Source organism: Pinus tabuliformis, chromosome 5_2 (assembly GCF_031772625.1).
Source record: "Pinus tabuliformis cultivar Carrire ecotype Pingquan chromosome 5_2, CPIR1, whole genome shotgun sequence".
Taxonomy (NCBI): domain Eukaryota; kingdom Viridiplantae; phylum Streptophyta; class Pinopsida; order Pinales; family Pinaceae; genus Pinus; species Pinus tabuliformis.
Window position 1 is genome coordinate 35,080,724 of NC_142306.1, and position 15,663 is coordinate 35,096,386.

The 15,663-nt window shown below is 38.7% G+C and overlaps 1 protein-coding gene across 1 annotated transcript; it reads left to right on the top strand.

The window, feature by feature from the left end:
* Positions 1-275: 275 nt before the first annotated feature.
* Positions 276-803, top strand: LOC149157489 (uncharacterized). Its single transcript, XM_089433704.1, has one exon. It carries the CDS (start codon positions 276-278, stop codon positions 801-803), a length of 528 nt encoding a protein of 175 aa, XP_089289830.1.
* Positions 804-15,663: the final 14,860 nt, after the last annotated feature.

Below are 15,663 nucleotides of genomic sequence, written 5' to 3' on the forward strand. Positions count from 1 at the left end.
CCAAGTGGGTGGAGGATAAAGTATTGTATGCTGCCATTGAAAAGGCAGTAGTAGAATTTTTGTTCGAGGACATATTTACGAGATTTGGTGTGCCTTGTGAAATCATCACAAACCATGGTACATAATTTACATCAAAGTTGGTCAAGGCACTCACGGAGCAATATCAAATTAAGCATGGTAAATCGACTCCTTACCACGCCCAAGCTAATGGGCAAGTGGATTCCATGAACAAAGTTTTGGAATCCATCCTTACAAAAACCATTCAAATGCATCATATGGATTGGGCGGATAAGTTACCAGAAGCACTATGGGCGTATCGGATCACTTGGATAAATGTGACCATATACACACCTTACGAGCTAGTCTATGGTAAACAAGTGCTCTTGCCCATTGAGTTCCAAGTAAAGACATTCAAAACTGCCACTCAGTTGGGCTTGAATCTAAATGAGGCTCAAGAGCAGAGGTTGGTGCAATTGAATGAGCTCGACAAAATTCGAGAAGATGCCTACCATAGAACTGCATTGGTGCAGAACCAAAGAGCCCGATGGCATGACAAATCTATCAAGAAGAGAGTCTTTTGCCCAAGTGACTGGGCCTTGTTATATGATAGTAAGTTTAAGCATTTTAAAGGAAAATTTTCTACCAGATGGTTAGGGCTGTATGAAGTAGTTGAAGAATTTGATAATGGTTCAATTTGTATTTGTACTATTGATGATGATAAGACTTCTTTTGTAGTGAATGGTAATCGACTTAAGGTTTATCACAAACCACTTTCACGTGATCAGTTTTTGCAGGAAGCATGAAAGGATCCATGGTTGGAGCTCATTCATGCAAATGACTAGACCCTTGCTTGTTCAGCTGATTAATTTCTTTATATTTACATATATGTGTATATTTATAAACTAGTGGGTTGTTATTTCTCATATCTCTAGGTGGTTCTCCCCACATCCCATGTAGAATAAAGGAGGAATTCACCAGGAGCATGTTTATTCCTTTATCCAGGCCTGGTGGATTATTTATGGAAAAGGAACACATGGAGTCTTCTTTGGAGGCCTTTAGACTCTCTAAATATGAAGCTCCCGAGCATTGACTGATCCAGGCTCGCAAAATGAAATGGACCAGTATTAGTTTAGGGATTCCTTGAGTATAGAATTATTCTTTTCCGGGCTCAAGGAAATGATACGGAAAGGAAACCCCCTGGAGTCTACTATGGGCAATTCAAACTCTCTAAATATGAATTCCTCGAGCACCAACTACTTTAGGCTCATTAAAATAATAAAGTAGTCGTAGTTTAGGGATCCTTTGGGAATTGAATTATTCTTTTCTGGGCCCAAGGGAATAAATATGGAAAATAAGACCCCTTGAAGCTCTCTTTCTAGACATTTCCAGGTATGTAAAGAAGAAATGCCCCAAGCAATCGTCATTCCAGGCCTGGTTAAAATCCATGGATTGATAAACATATTTTTTTATTTTTATTTATTTATTTTTATTTTATTTTTATTTATTTTTTTATTTTTATTTTTATTTTTTTATTTATTATTTATTTATTTTATTTATTATTGTTTTTTGAAGGTAATAAGCAGCATGACATATGGCATTAATTCTGAGGATTCTAAAATTATGTTCAAACAAGCTGTGCCCCATACTCTATTAAATTACAATTTATATCACATATGAGGATTCCGAAATTACATTCAAACAATCTGTGTCCTATACTCTGCCAAATTTCACATTTGTTATCACAGTGTGTGTGAAGAAGCCTTCTGGATCACTAAGGGATTATTTTTCCTGAATCAGTACTCATTTTTACTAGAAATCAAGGATGACCATTTTTACTAATCAATCTGCACAAGTACAGATCCACAGGATATGTACTCAACTTGTGGAGGTCAAAAATCCTGTCATTTGAATTCCATTTCCAGGATCTGGATCATAGTGCATAGTTGCATCCAACATTGTTGTATTCAAGTTTCAAGAAGCTACATCAAAATCAGGAAATCAACACAAAATCACTAAAGTGGTTCAGGTATGCACTCTTATTCTGCTTGAATTTGATTAGTAAATGGTTAAAATGTACACTGTGGAAATGCACCTAGAACCTACCCTTTATTCTAAAGTTTGCTATCACTGTCAATTGTCCAAAATCAATCACTACTTATCAATCATAGTGATCAGAATTCCCACAAATCACATGTAAGATTCTGTGTGATGTAAATTCACGGTCACAGCATCGAATTTCAGAGATGACACACTGTGTGAATTGCACCTAGGAATCCCAGATCGCAATTCATTGATTATATTTGACATTTGAACTCCTATGACACGAAATTGTATTCATTACCCCTTAAAATCAATGTCTATTCCCAATTCCACAATGATTACACTCTAGCACGTTCAATGAGACAAAATCCCACAATCACCATCCACTCATAATTCACACTCGCTGTGTGATGATATCTGCTCAGCCATTGCTTTAGGACACCTCCCAGCAATCATGAGGAGGATGCACCGCCTCTCGATCATGATACTCACACTCTCCACCATGATGCTTACACACCACATCATATGCTCACACTCTCCACCATGATGTTCACACACTACAACGAGATGTTCACATTCTACACTAGATATGGATATGAAGATCGTCATGATGATCATTATCACACTCCCAATTCATCATGATGATTGGGTGATCATTCATCCAAATTTTAATACGAGAATGGGGGCTGATCACCATGAACCTACCATTGACCAGTTCATGCGCAACCCAGAGTATCAACAGTGTAGTGGTATTTTGGAGGAAAAGGGTTGGATGGCCTTTTTGCAAAGGCTCCAAGGTTACAACGACCAGGTCGCTATGGAATTTGCGCGGAGTTTTGATGGGGAGCATGTCCAAGTGGGAAACTTGAATTTCAGAGTCACAGAAGAATCCGTGAGCAGAGCCATAAGGCTACTAGCCGAGGATGAATAGTTCTTCAAAGGAGGGTAGTTGGACATTCCAAATTGTGCCATGTTTTTAAAGCCCGCCTACAACTCTATCAGTTGGGAAAAAGGAGTGTTAAGAAGTTGTATCGAGGAGTGATGGAACCCATTGCTCATCATGTTGCAATATTTTATAACTTGCGAGGGGAGGTATGCTGTCATGTTCCTTTACCATATTCAGTTAATGACTCATTTTACAGAGGACAGACAATTGAACATTCCTCACTTCTTAAAATTGAGTTTGCATAAGATGGCTCGAGGGGTGCAGTCACAGGGCAAGAAGCCTGAGACCGAATTGTACCACCATAGCCTCATCAAAATCTTGTTGGTCGCTGAGCTCAAGAAGAGGAAAAGGTCATGGGAAGATTTCCTAGTTGAGGAGTTTCCTAGGCAGGAAACTCAAACCAAGGGATGACAAAGAGCAGTAGGTCACTCACTGAAACTAGATGACACCACTCCCCTGTCTAAATCCGAATCTACAGCTGCCTCTCCTACCCACTCTACCACTCCTGTTCCTGAACTTCCCTAAACAACTGATAACTTTTTGAAGGATGACAAAAAATGAGTTTTTGTGGAAGCCCAGGTGGGTCAAAACAGAAAGGAAAAGAGATAAGGCCGAGCCAAACCGACATGAGTTGAGCCCCATAACAAAGGGAGGAGCATTAGAACCCCTATCACAGCCTTCCCAAATTCTTGAAAGTGCCACACCAAAGTCCAAATGTAGGTGACCCCTTTTTCCCATGAGTAAAACCCTGGTCTCTCTGGCCGAGACCTCTGTTCAGGGTCGACGATGGACTCAGAGCATGGCTCAAGCTCTGCGGTCCAAGGTTGAGGGTGCAAGCTTAGAGTGCATCCACATTTTGTCATCACATGATCTCGATGCTCAAAAATTTGAAGTATCCCTTGAGATAACCCCCATGGCCACATCCCAAGCAAATATCCCTGCAGATATTGCACGAGACATGGAAACTTTATCTCCCGTCCGGACTTCAATAAGAAGGAATGTTACCAAGGCTAGTCAACACCTTTCTTTGCCAAGAAGACATAGGGGAAATCGCCCGAAGGTAGTACATCGCACCAGTCAACAACACCTACCAGAGCTCTCTCTTATGATGCAAAGGAAAATCTAAAGATGAAACTCATCAAGCTGCATAAGATGATTGCCAGACTCAGAGAACAGACTAACATGTATAAAGTTTTACTTCTTTTTTTCCAGATATGCAAATCATTAGGTGAGGGATTCCAACATGAAGATATATGCTCATAACGATGCCTTGAAGAGAAAGAAGAAGCAACTGTTGCATTGGAAAGCAACAAGGTACAGGCCTATTAAAAGATTGAAGGCAAAAGAGTTAGCCATCCAGTGTCAGAAGTGCTCCCCACCAATAAAACATGGAATAGAAGTCCTCATTAAGAATGTTGGTCTTCGACCACAATCTCTTTTTTTGGTTAAGCACAATTTTCCTTTTTGGTAGATGTAATCGATGCATGAGGACATGCATCAGGATCGACATGGGAGGATGTTGGTCCCCCGTTTTGTCTCCACTGCCACTATTTTCCACCTCTATTCCTGTCCTTTTTTCACTCCTATACCTAATCTACTGCCATTTTTATTGCCCCAAAACTGTCAAAATCCTATTAAAAGGTAAAAGCATTTCAGTGTGACATTTTGTTGTTTATTAGTTGGATTTAAGTGAATTTGAGTTGCTATCAATGAACTAACTAATCAATATGGTCGAGTGTGGATATTGCAATAGCTGAGCAGGATGAGAATAGGAGAGTGATGGCCCATGAACCATGTTCCACCACTTTTGTACTCAAAAACCATTTTGGGATCAGTACCTAACGATGCAAAGGATGAGGGGCTACATACTTCTAGATGAGTGAGCCACCTCCAGCTATGTTTGAACGAGTTCAACTTCCGCCATGACAAAGATCTCCATTATCCTCACTGAATTTAGTTGGTACCAATCCGGGGGTTACTTAAAGGTTGTTATGCTAAAATCGAATAGATTGTTCCAGTGATCTGATCTGGAAGTTCAATTTAGCCGAGCTATTATAATTTTCTATGTATGGTTCAATTTGTTTGTAACTAGGTTGATTCCTATAAAGGCTGCTATGTAATAGTTAGGGAGGTGGCGAATAGAAGATAGATTGTCATTTTGTATCTTTCATCTCTAGACTTATTATTTCTAATAGAAAAACTTTTACGATGGCTATGTATTGAGTCAAATCGATTTGTTCGATGGTTCACTGTGGATTAATGAGTTAAATTGTGATTGAAGCTTTTCGTTTCCTGTAAGTAAATAAGCTCCCTAGGTGTGGCCGGGCCCACCCATATGGGATCAGATCTGTAACATTTTTTAGGAACATAGCTGTGTGATAGTCATAAATTATTTTCATTTATCTTTGATTTATCAATTGTTTATATGCTGCGTGGGAGTTTCCATTGAATTCAAATGATTTTAGTGTGTTTATTATGTTATGCATTTTCAAAGTATTTACCATGACGACCTGAATGAATGGTTCTCGTGTGATTGGTGCTCTTACTTCTAAGGCAGTGTTATACTCTATTTTCTGAAACCATAAATCGTATTACCTTGACTGCGTTGCCATCGATACATATAAAACTTGTTCTAATCACATTTTCGATTGAATGTCTATGATGAGCTGGTTTATGCCGAAGCTTGAGATAATATATTGAGTAATCATATTTGATAGGGTGTGAGTTTATTTATACATTGGATTGGGTTCAGTTAATTCCCAAATCACATTTTCTTGTTTCTTTCAGTGATTGAGTTGATTGGTTTCCTTTCGAATCATTTCCATATATGCGTATGCCATAAAGAGTATTCATTCTAGATTGGTTAATTAGAATAGTGTGACTTCATGTGTTTGATCTAGTTTAAATCGATTGGTTTTCTGTTAAGTTAATTGCATAAGTGTGTATGTCATAGAAGCATTGCTCTCAAGATTAATTAATTAAGATGGCTCATCATATTTTGGGTTAATTTCGTTTATCGAATAGATTCTTACTTTAAATAGAATTTGTGGATTGATTTTAAAGTGTAAGTGAGTGATTTGGTTTAGTTTTCAGTACGATTTTCCTTTCTTCATTTGGAGTGCTTGAGTGCAGTTCCATAGCTTAGAGTTTTATACTATTTCCAGACCGAGGTAATGCATGCCTGATTGGATTTGAAGATAGAGTGTTGGTTTGATGAGATTTTCAATAAGTTTGTTTGAGTTTAATATGAGATTTATGGAACTGTAGGATAGTTTCCCAAGTGCAATTTTGTGTGCCTTATACCAATTTCTAGTTGTTTTATTTATTGTCATTCTTAATAATAGAGTTAAGGCTTGAAGTTTGTTCTTAAGGTTATGATAGATTAGGAATATGTATAAAGTTGCCTGGTTAAGAGTGTGAAACAAAGTATAGGTTTAAGTTTATCAGTTGCAGACAAGCTTTGATTGGTTTGACAAGGAGAGTTGGTATTTCATTGAGTTAGGTTTTCCTTTCATGATGATTGAATGCTAGAAGAGTGTATTTTGTTAAGTAAGAGTTTGATAGCAGATTTGAAGTCATTTTAATTTCAGGTACAAGATTTAGATTTGTACTTAGTTAAACAAGCAAGAGGATTGAATAGGTTTTTAGTTAGAGATTCTTTCGAGTTGTGTCCAAGAGTGAAGCTTATCATAGATTTGAAGTTACCTTTGGAAAGTTTAGTTTCAAGTTTACTTGCCTTCTGAACATGCTTGAAGTAGATTAGAATCTGCAACTTTTCATTCAAGAGTATCATAGGTAACAGAATTAGGGTTTCTTAGGGTTTTCATGAGAGCTGAGATATTTGAGAAAGTGTTTCAATTGGAAGTTTCTTCCCAGCATATATCTTGTAATTTAGATTGGGATTTGATTTGAGTATAGATTCATTAAAAAGTTTCAGGTTAGAATTTGATTATTAATTTTGCTAGCTAGGATTTAATGAATTGTGTGCTAGATTTAACTAACTCATTTCATAAAGGAAAACATTAGAACTCTGTCCAAAAACTGAATTGAGAAAGCACAGTACAACTTGTGCTTATGAGCCTAGATTGACATAGAGATGTAGGATAATTAATACACCCATTAAATCTCTCAACACAGGCAGATACGTGGCCACTTTGAGGAGCCTAGACCTCTTGACATTGAGGTATACCTCTAAGTCTTCTTGGTCCTCAAGGATGTCCTTCTTAGAACATTATGCATATATGACGAACCAAGAGAGTTTAGTAACCTTGTTGATGTTTCATGTGGTGTCCCAATAAATAGTAGGCCGTGGGCATTGAAATATTTCCTTAACGCTGCCTTCGACTCTCTTTTGGGAAGGCTTGACTACCGGAAGCATTGTCTTTCTAGAGAAAGAAGTAATAGAAATAAACTCAAGGTTGATATCGCTTGGCATGTCAAACAATAAATCCCATGATGAGAGAGATGACATGAATAATGTAAAAATAAAAGCGAATCATGAATCAAGGCTTCAGAGTACTAGCAAAAGTCTTGGGGAGGAGTCTGTTATCACCAAAAAATGATCACCTATCCATTTCTAACTAGGTGGATCGAAATACACCATGTAGGGTTAATTTTACCATAGTAAAATCACTTTCACTATGGAAAATAATTTAGTAAACCACTTTTATTAAATTATTTTCTGATTTAAATAAAAAAACCATGAGAATAATTAGATAAATCATTATTTATTTAATTTTCTCTAGGAATAATTATTAAATCATTATTTAAATAATTATTCCTTGTCACATTTGACTAAATCCCCTAGGAATAATTAAATAAATCACTATTTATTTATTATTCCTTATTTCCATTATTGGAATAATTGTTAAATCACTATTTAATAATTATTTCAATTTCACACAATTCTTAATCCTCGCGAAATAATTAATAAATCATTTTATTTATTAATTATTTCTAAATAAAGTTATTTAACCATTTTAAATATCTTTTCCCTCTCCAATAAATATAATAAAGTATTCCAAGCGGTTAGATCTTGATTTGGTCAATATTATTTTATTATTCTCCATTTTCAAGATTAACTCAATACTTTGTTATAAATAGGAGGGTTTTCCATTCATTCTTTACCATGATCATAATCATCGTCACCATTATCGTCTTTTTTCTTTCGAGCTCCCATTGGGTTCTCCACATTTTGTTTTGGTTTTTCACATATTGAAAGCGAAGATCATTTTATAAAAGCATCAAGGGCATCAAAGAGCCTATCTCACAGAGGGGGACTTACAAACCCTTTTGTAGATCTCCTTCACCAGGTGTTTTTTATAAGGAATTTAAGTCTTTCCATTTGGGTTATTACATGGATATTTTATTGCTATTTTCTATTATGGATCATCCATAATTTTGTTGTAGGTTTTCCATTTTTATTGTAGATATGAATCATAGGAATCCATCAACTTGCTGTTAGGATCACCTGTCACATAGTGACTTAAGTGAAGTGTTTTTGATACACCTTCCAAGAAATTTCACACTAACAAATGACAACTCCACTAGGTCTTTAGTTACATTTATCGTGAACAAATGGTGAATCCACTAGTGTAATAACATCATTCTTGGGTGACTGAAGTTTCATAAAATTTTAGGGTTTTCTACAACTATTTATAGTATTATTCCATTTTTTTCAGGGCTTTCTCAATTTCTATTTATAGTATTATTCCATTTTTTGTCAAAGTTTCAGATTCTGGTGGTTTTCTGTTTCTTTTTGTAGATCACAGGTACCAACCAAATAGGAGACAGAAATTTTTTTGTGAGATCTGCTGACCAAGAGCCCCAGGAGAAAACACACACTTTTCAGCCCCAGATCTATGTTCTAGAGTGCACTATTTGGCCCAAAATTCGTGTTTTCCATTGTTCCAGGTCAGTACCTGCGTTTTGGAATTTTTCCAGAAATTTTTTAGAATTGCCGAGAGTGTTGTATGTAGACTGGGTTGGGTAATTCATCTCTATTTTTAGTCTCCCCTAGGCCTAGATACACTTGATTTGTCTCTTTGAGGAAGGAAAAATCCCCCCTAGGGTTTCGAGTACACCTCCACATTGTTATGAAGAGATTTGCTGAGTGAGGAGCCTAGGGTTTTCAACACTTTCATCCACTGATTTTTTAGAGTCTGATCCATTACTTTTCATCTTTTTTGGATAGGTTTGTTTTACATTTTATCCATTTATAGTTTGGTTTTTCCTTTTTCCCCTTAGTATCCCCTTGAGCATCCTAGGTTTTAGAGCTTCAAACCTATTGTTTGCAGCAATTTTCACCTCTGATTTTTGCTATTTGTCTACACCATTTATAATAGATTAGAAATTCTATTTCTTAGTCCCTTGACATTAGATCATTTAGGACTTTTTATGTGTCTCTGAGTAGCTTGTTTTCCCTCTCTTGATTAGCTAATTAGTAGCCTTTATGGGTGGGCTTTTGTGTGCTTGATTGGTTGTTTATTTTCTGTCATTTTTAGATTTATTTATAGTATTTCAACACTTTATTTTTAGCAACACATGGTATCATAAAACATGCTCAATTATCTCATCCACTTGACACATTATTTTCATACATTCACACCCTAAGAGAATGTGATATTGGTTAACACTGCCAAGCCAAGAATTGAAACACTACACCTTAATAAATCACCGCACATATATTAAGCCCACTTGGGCACTGGGGCCAAAGAATCTTTGTAGTGTAGGTGTAGGATCAATGGGATAGGCTTCCAATAACATCCATCGATCGCTTTCATTGAGACATAGAAGTTGACATATTAGGGAGCTTAAACTATTTCACCATCCTATGGTCCAAAGTCAGAGTGCATCAGAAACCCAATTCAGATGGGGTTAGGCTAGGTTATCATGCAAGCAATTCTCCTAAGGGCTAGCCAACTCGTGGTAAGGAATCCCGTGTGTTGGCTGAATACCAAGAAGCTCAAGGCTCAACCATCCCCATGGGATGAAGGTAACCATAGTGACCAATCTTAGGAAAACACCCTATAGGATTGCTATAGGAAGCAGTTAGTTCTCTACCCCACCTTTCTCTGGGAAACTCTTCTTGCGGGGATCAAATTCCGTCAAGTAATAAGTTCTTTGGAAGGCCATATGAAACAATAGATCTAGGATTGTTTGAGGATTTAGATCACTTATAGGATAGAGATATTGTTTTTTGATAGGACGTGTTTTCTTGTATTATAGTAACATCATTAAAATAATTAGTTTATACTTGGCACCACTGCACTAGGTGTTTGCTTTCTGTTTGTTTCTCTTTTATTCTTGTCATCACCCTTTAGTTCTTCTATCATTATTACCTTGACATCATTGCACCCGCTAGGCATTTTTCGCATTAAATTAGAAGTCTTCACCCTTAGTTCCCATTAGGAAATATTACTCCTCCCCATCGAGTTAGAGTTCATCCTCCCAGTCCTCCATCAAGTCATCATTCTGATTCTGATTCTACTGATTCATCCAGTTCCTCCTTTGAGTCCTCATCTTCTCAACCTTGTATTGCCACCATGTCAGGCACCAATGCGGGTGTGGGAAAACAGGGTGGTAATCCAGGTACCAACCAGGGTACCCACACTAGTGGAACCCCCACTGGTGTGGTCACTCATATTCCCTTGCTCCCTTTTATGATTGGTTTGAGTCTCCCCGATTTCAACCAGCTTATCAATGATCGCCTTATCCATGATCCCACTTAGCCAACTATGCCTACTAAACTCCCTTTAGATATCCCAAATTTTGAAGGTAATCCTGGAGAAGATCCAACTAATCATGTTCGATCATTCCACATGTTGTGTTCATCAAATTACATTACTGAAGACTCCATATGTCTTTGTTTGTTCCAACACACACTCACTGGAGCTGCTGATAAGTGGTATGCCGATAAACCCAGAGCCACTCATTCCACTTTTGTGACTCTTTCCACAACTTTTCTTTCATATTTATAGCTACCTCTTCATTATGATACTGGTACCAAACCATTGACTTCTTTTCGTCAAACTTCTTCCACCCTTCTTTCTGACCATGTTCAGGAATGGCAAAGAAGGAGGATTCCCTGTAGAGCTCCTAAATTCGAAGACCAAGTCTATATGTATTAGTTCCTTAGATTACTATTGCCTCCAATTTCTAAATATGCCGCGTCAAACTTCCCCTACTCTGAGGAAGATGCACTCCAAGTAGCCTTAAAATTTAATATGATCTATGCCCAGTCATGTTATATTTACAATGTCATCCCCAATCTGCCTCGACCTAGTGCTGCTAATGCATTGGGGGCATCTCATGCCACAAAAGGCATAGTTGGAACCATATCACACCCTCAACCATATGCTACACCTTATATGAGTTGTGGTCCACCTTAGGGAGGGACCAGTTCCACTTACAATTATCGCGCCCTCAATCCTCCACAAGGAAAACCTTATCTAGGTCCCAACACACCATATGCATATCCCCATCCAAATCAGCAAATGTCAGGGCTAGTTGTTGTACCTCCTATTTATCCCAATGTTTTCCCATATCCTTATTATTCGTATGCATCGTATAGCACTCCAACCCCTCTGGCACCAGTGCCCTAGCCCCCCATGCCTGCTCCACTCTGCCACAACAACCTCCTCCTCCACAAGGACAAGTGTATGCTCAGAAGAGTGGGCCCAATCTCACTAACACCAAGAAAAGGAAAAAGGGGAAGGGTAATCAGAGCCAACAACCTTAAGTTAATCAAGGAAACTAGGTTCCTCCACCCAATGCCCCTCAGGGTCCTCAGCCTTATCCCGCAACCCAGCAACAAGGTATTCAACCCAAGAAAAACAAGGTTATTCGCATGAAAAAACCTTATGCCTGTTGTGAGGTATATCATCATTATAATAATGAGTGTTCCCTTTTACCTTAGATGCATCAAGCATGGGAAACTCAAGTAGCTGATTCTCGAGGACCATAACCCACTAATCCTCCTCCACCCCTTGCTTCATTTCAAACAATAGTGCTTACCAATCCTTTCCCTGACTTAAAACACATAACCACCCACCCTAGATAAGTTCAAGAAACTCAACGAGCTCTACTATCTGGTCACCATGATTATCAGATTCTTGTGATGAATTCTGCTGAGGTTAATACCGAGCAAGTAAACCTTCAAACTCGATCGCACCAATAAGACAAGCCATCTGCTAAGTCAACAAGTGAGTACCAACCCAAAGTTTCCACCTAGCCTCTGTCATCGTCTAATGGTAACTTACATATACCTCAGGCTAAGGCAGATGTTATTCCCAAGATCCCCAAAGGTCCATTACATCGAAATACTGCTTTTGCTAAAGCTGCCCATAGATATAACATAATAGATGACTTGACATAGTCTCCTGCTACCATGTCAACGCTGGAAGACTTCCAGACATGCCCATCCAAATGAAAAGCTCTACTATATGCTTTGGGTGCCATGGATCCCCAAGACGATCATATGATTTTCTTTCATGTTGACAAGAAAATCCTCCCCTACTTTCATCTGTTTCTTTTCAAATATCAATCTCCATTAGAAACACCACTGTTCAATAGTGTGTCATCAACAAAGGTGCCTCCACATGTGTGATGGATGAAAATGTTTTGAAGAAACTTGGTTCCCCTAACCTATCCTCATCCACTATCACTCTTCGGGCATGGGACGATCATCCTTCACATATCCTTGGTTTGTTTCATAACTTCCCAATCACAGTTGCAGACAAGACTGCCTATATTGACATTGAAATCATCAATGCTCCCTCAAACTATAACATCCTTTTGCGTCATAGTTATACTTATGCCATGTTAGTTGTCACATCTATGGTTCACCATAAGATGTACCTTCCCCAAAATGGAAAGATCGTAACTGTTGATCAGTTGACGTACTATGACCCTAAAGACCAGATTTCACCTCAGTCCAACATTTATTTCGTGGATGATAATACAATTGTCTCATCCTTCACCAATGTCTCTCTAGGAGTCTACAAATATTCCACTTTTCTTGGTGCTTACTATGGTCCACTGCTTACCCCTTATCAACCTAGCTCATCTAGTGTTTGCATGCTCCAAGCATCATAGGCCACCCATAAATGGTCTGATATGCCTTCACAACAAACCTCACCTTCGCAACCTGTTGTTCCTAACTCAACCCAACCTCCCGATACTACTCCTCAAGGACCTTTTGCTTTTTCTGGTGTCTCTCTTAATCCATTCCCACGCAGAACCATTCCCCCAGGCCTTAGCCATCTCGAAGAAATTCCTCCAAGCCATTATCCTTCTGGTTAGATACCATTCTTCTTTCCACCCCCTAGAGTTTATTCTATACCTGTCATGGCTACGTTGAGTCTACCAAACATTACTTTGGGGATCCCAATATGGTACATCGATCCTCCCCAAACACTCCATACAATCAACTTAAACCTTACACTGCTTTGACCCCAATCCAACCCGTTTTTCTTATCCCTGCCTTTGCTTCAGTTCCACAACAACCTCAATAAGGACCTACTCCTATTGCAAAAGAATCTGGTTGGGGGTGAAAAGCCCATAAAAAGGGAACCAAAGACAGGGAACTCCCAACAACTCCAACTCCTCCTAAGCCGCCAAACCCTATTCCTCCATACACTTTGTTTGATGTTGTTGGTCATGCCACCAATAATTGTCCTAAACTCTCTCATGTCAAGGATGTGGTCTCTGATACCTTCACTGACTCTAACATTCCTGAGGTCCATGTCACCTTACCTTAATTAGCTAAAAGGAAAAGATCATTACACACGAATCACCCATGTGATTTGTGTGATAATTATGGCCATTAGTCTCATCACTGTCCCAGTCTCGAATATTTTCGTGACACACTTCAACTGATTTGGGAATTGGAGGCCACTCATAGTGAGGCCACCTCACCTCTACTTGCAGATTCTAGTCCCACTCCTACACCGGAAGAGGAGGTATCTCAAACACCGTTATGATCCCTCCCCTGATGTTGAGATGATGGATAGTACCACTCCCATTCTCTAGCTGTTGTCATCTAAGAGGTTGATGCATTGGAACCCCCTTGATGTTTCCTATAATGATTATGTTGAACCTTCTTCGACGAACACCCTAGTATAACCATCGGTATATATTCCATCTATTTTCATATGTATGCCAACTTTGACAATGCATATGTGAACCTTATCTCTCACGAATATGCCCCGGGTAGCTCTTCTCCATCAGGTGGTAGCTCTTCCTCCAGTCCCCGCATTTTCCATTCTGATGAAGACATCATAGAAACCATGACCACCCTTGCCTATCCTTGGGATGATATGCACCATTGTGCATACTTCCTTCCACAACAAACCCAGGACCAATATGTTGTGGAGTCCAACGACTTAATCCACCATGAAGTCGATTGGTTCAATAAACCCTTACTTTGAACCCATGAATTCAATCCACATCCACCTTCTGGCCATTACATTACCTACCAATGTGTGGGTAAATGGGCATCTACTTTTGAGACTCTAGGAGAAGAAATTCTCCCCAACCGTCCTAGTACATTTGGTAGTGTCGAATCTAGTGCCACCATTCTTCCCCATTTAGAAGAACCTATAGAGTCTCATATCACTTCAGATCACAATGGGGATGATCCACTTCATCATTTGTACATCTTAAATCAACAACCCAATTCATTAGACATTGTTGTTGTTCCACCACCATGTTTGCTAGATGAGCATCAATTCATTATATCCGAAGCCATTCTTTGGTATAGTGACACCATGTATGTGAACCCATAAATTTAGTCCATTTGATTCATATATGCAGTAAAAAACAAGATTGGTAATCCACCATTTCCTTTCTCTTACTACATCCTTTATCCGTTCTTCCCCTAGGAAGACATCCATAAAATAAAAAAATGGTGAACCACATAATCAAAATGTGTTTAGAGTCCACTAATCTAAATACATCTGGTATGCTCATAACATACTCCATCTATCCCTACTAGGGGGGAAATATGCCCCTACATATATTCATGATCCTTTGTAGGATCTTGTGCTAGTAGGGCCTAATGCTTAAATCCATTCTTGGAGCACTTGGAACACATTGGAACTCCACCAACTCATCCAGCTAGGGGCATCATTCCCACCTTCGCATACCCGATCAATACCCTCCACCACATATGTTGAGGGGAAGTATCTCATGCTTGGGGGAATGATGGCACCCCTAGCCCCCTTATTTATTAACACAAGTCTGAGCTTAGACCCTAATGATCTAGGCATGGTCGATTATCCTTTCATTCTTTGAATAGTTTGCCCTACTGACCTCTTCGAAGAGACATATACACAATGGATATCGTAGATGATTCATACCATACATTGAAACATTCTACTCTTTGTGATGTCATATTTACCACCTGGTCCCCATGTTTGACTTGGTGGGTGGGGATGATCCTAGACCTTTTCTAGTATTTAATTATGTTGAAACCTCAACAATCGTTGCGACAGCATGGGGGAAAACCACCTGGTCTAGACCTTGGTTAGCAGCTCCCTTTCCATTTGGTGTAGTTGCTCCGACTGGGGATAATGGGACCAGTTTCATAGAAAATATTTTGATAGTGTTGGTGGGGTGATATATTATGTAATGGGAAAATGATTGAGCTAAGTGCAATGTAATATAAATAATAAAAA

Bases quoted from the DNA above. Each gene is read 5' to 3' on its own strand.
- LOC149157489 (XM_089433704.1), top strand. From the start codon at position 276: ATGGATTGGGCGGATAAGTTACCAGAAGCACTATGGGCGTATCGGATC.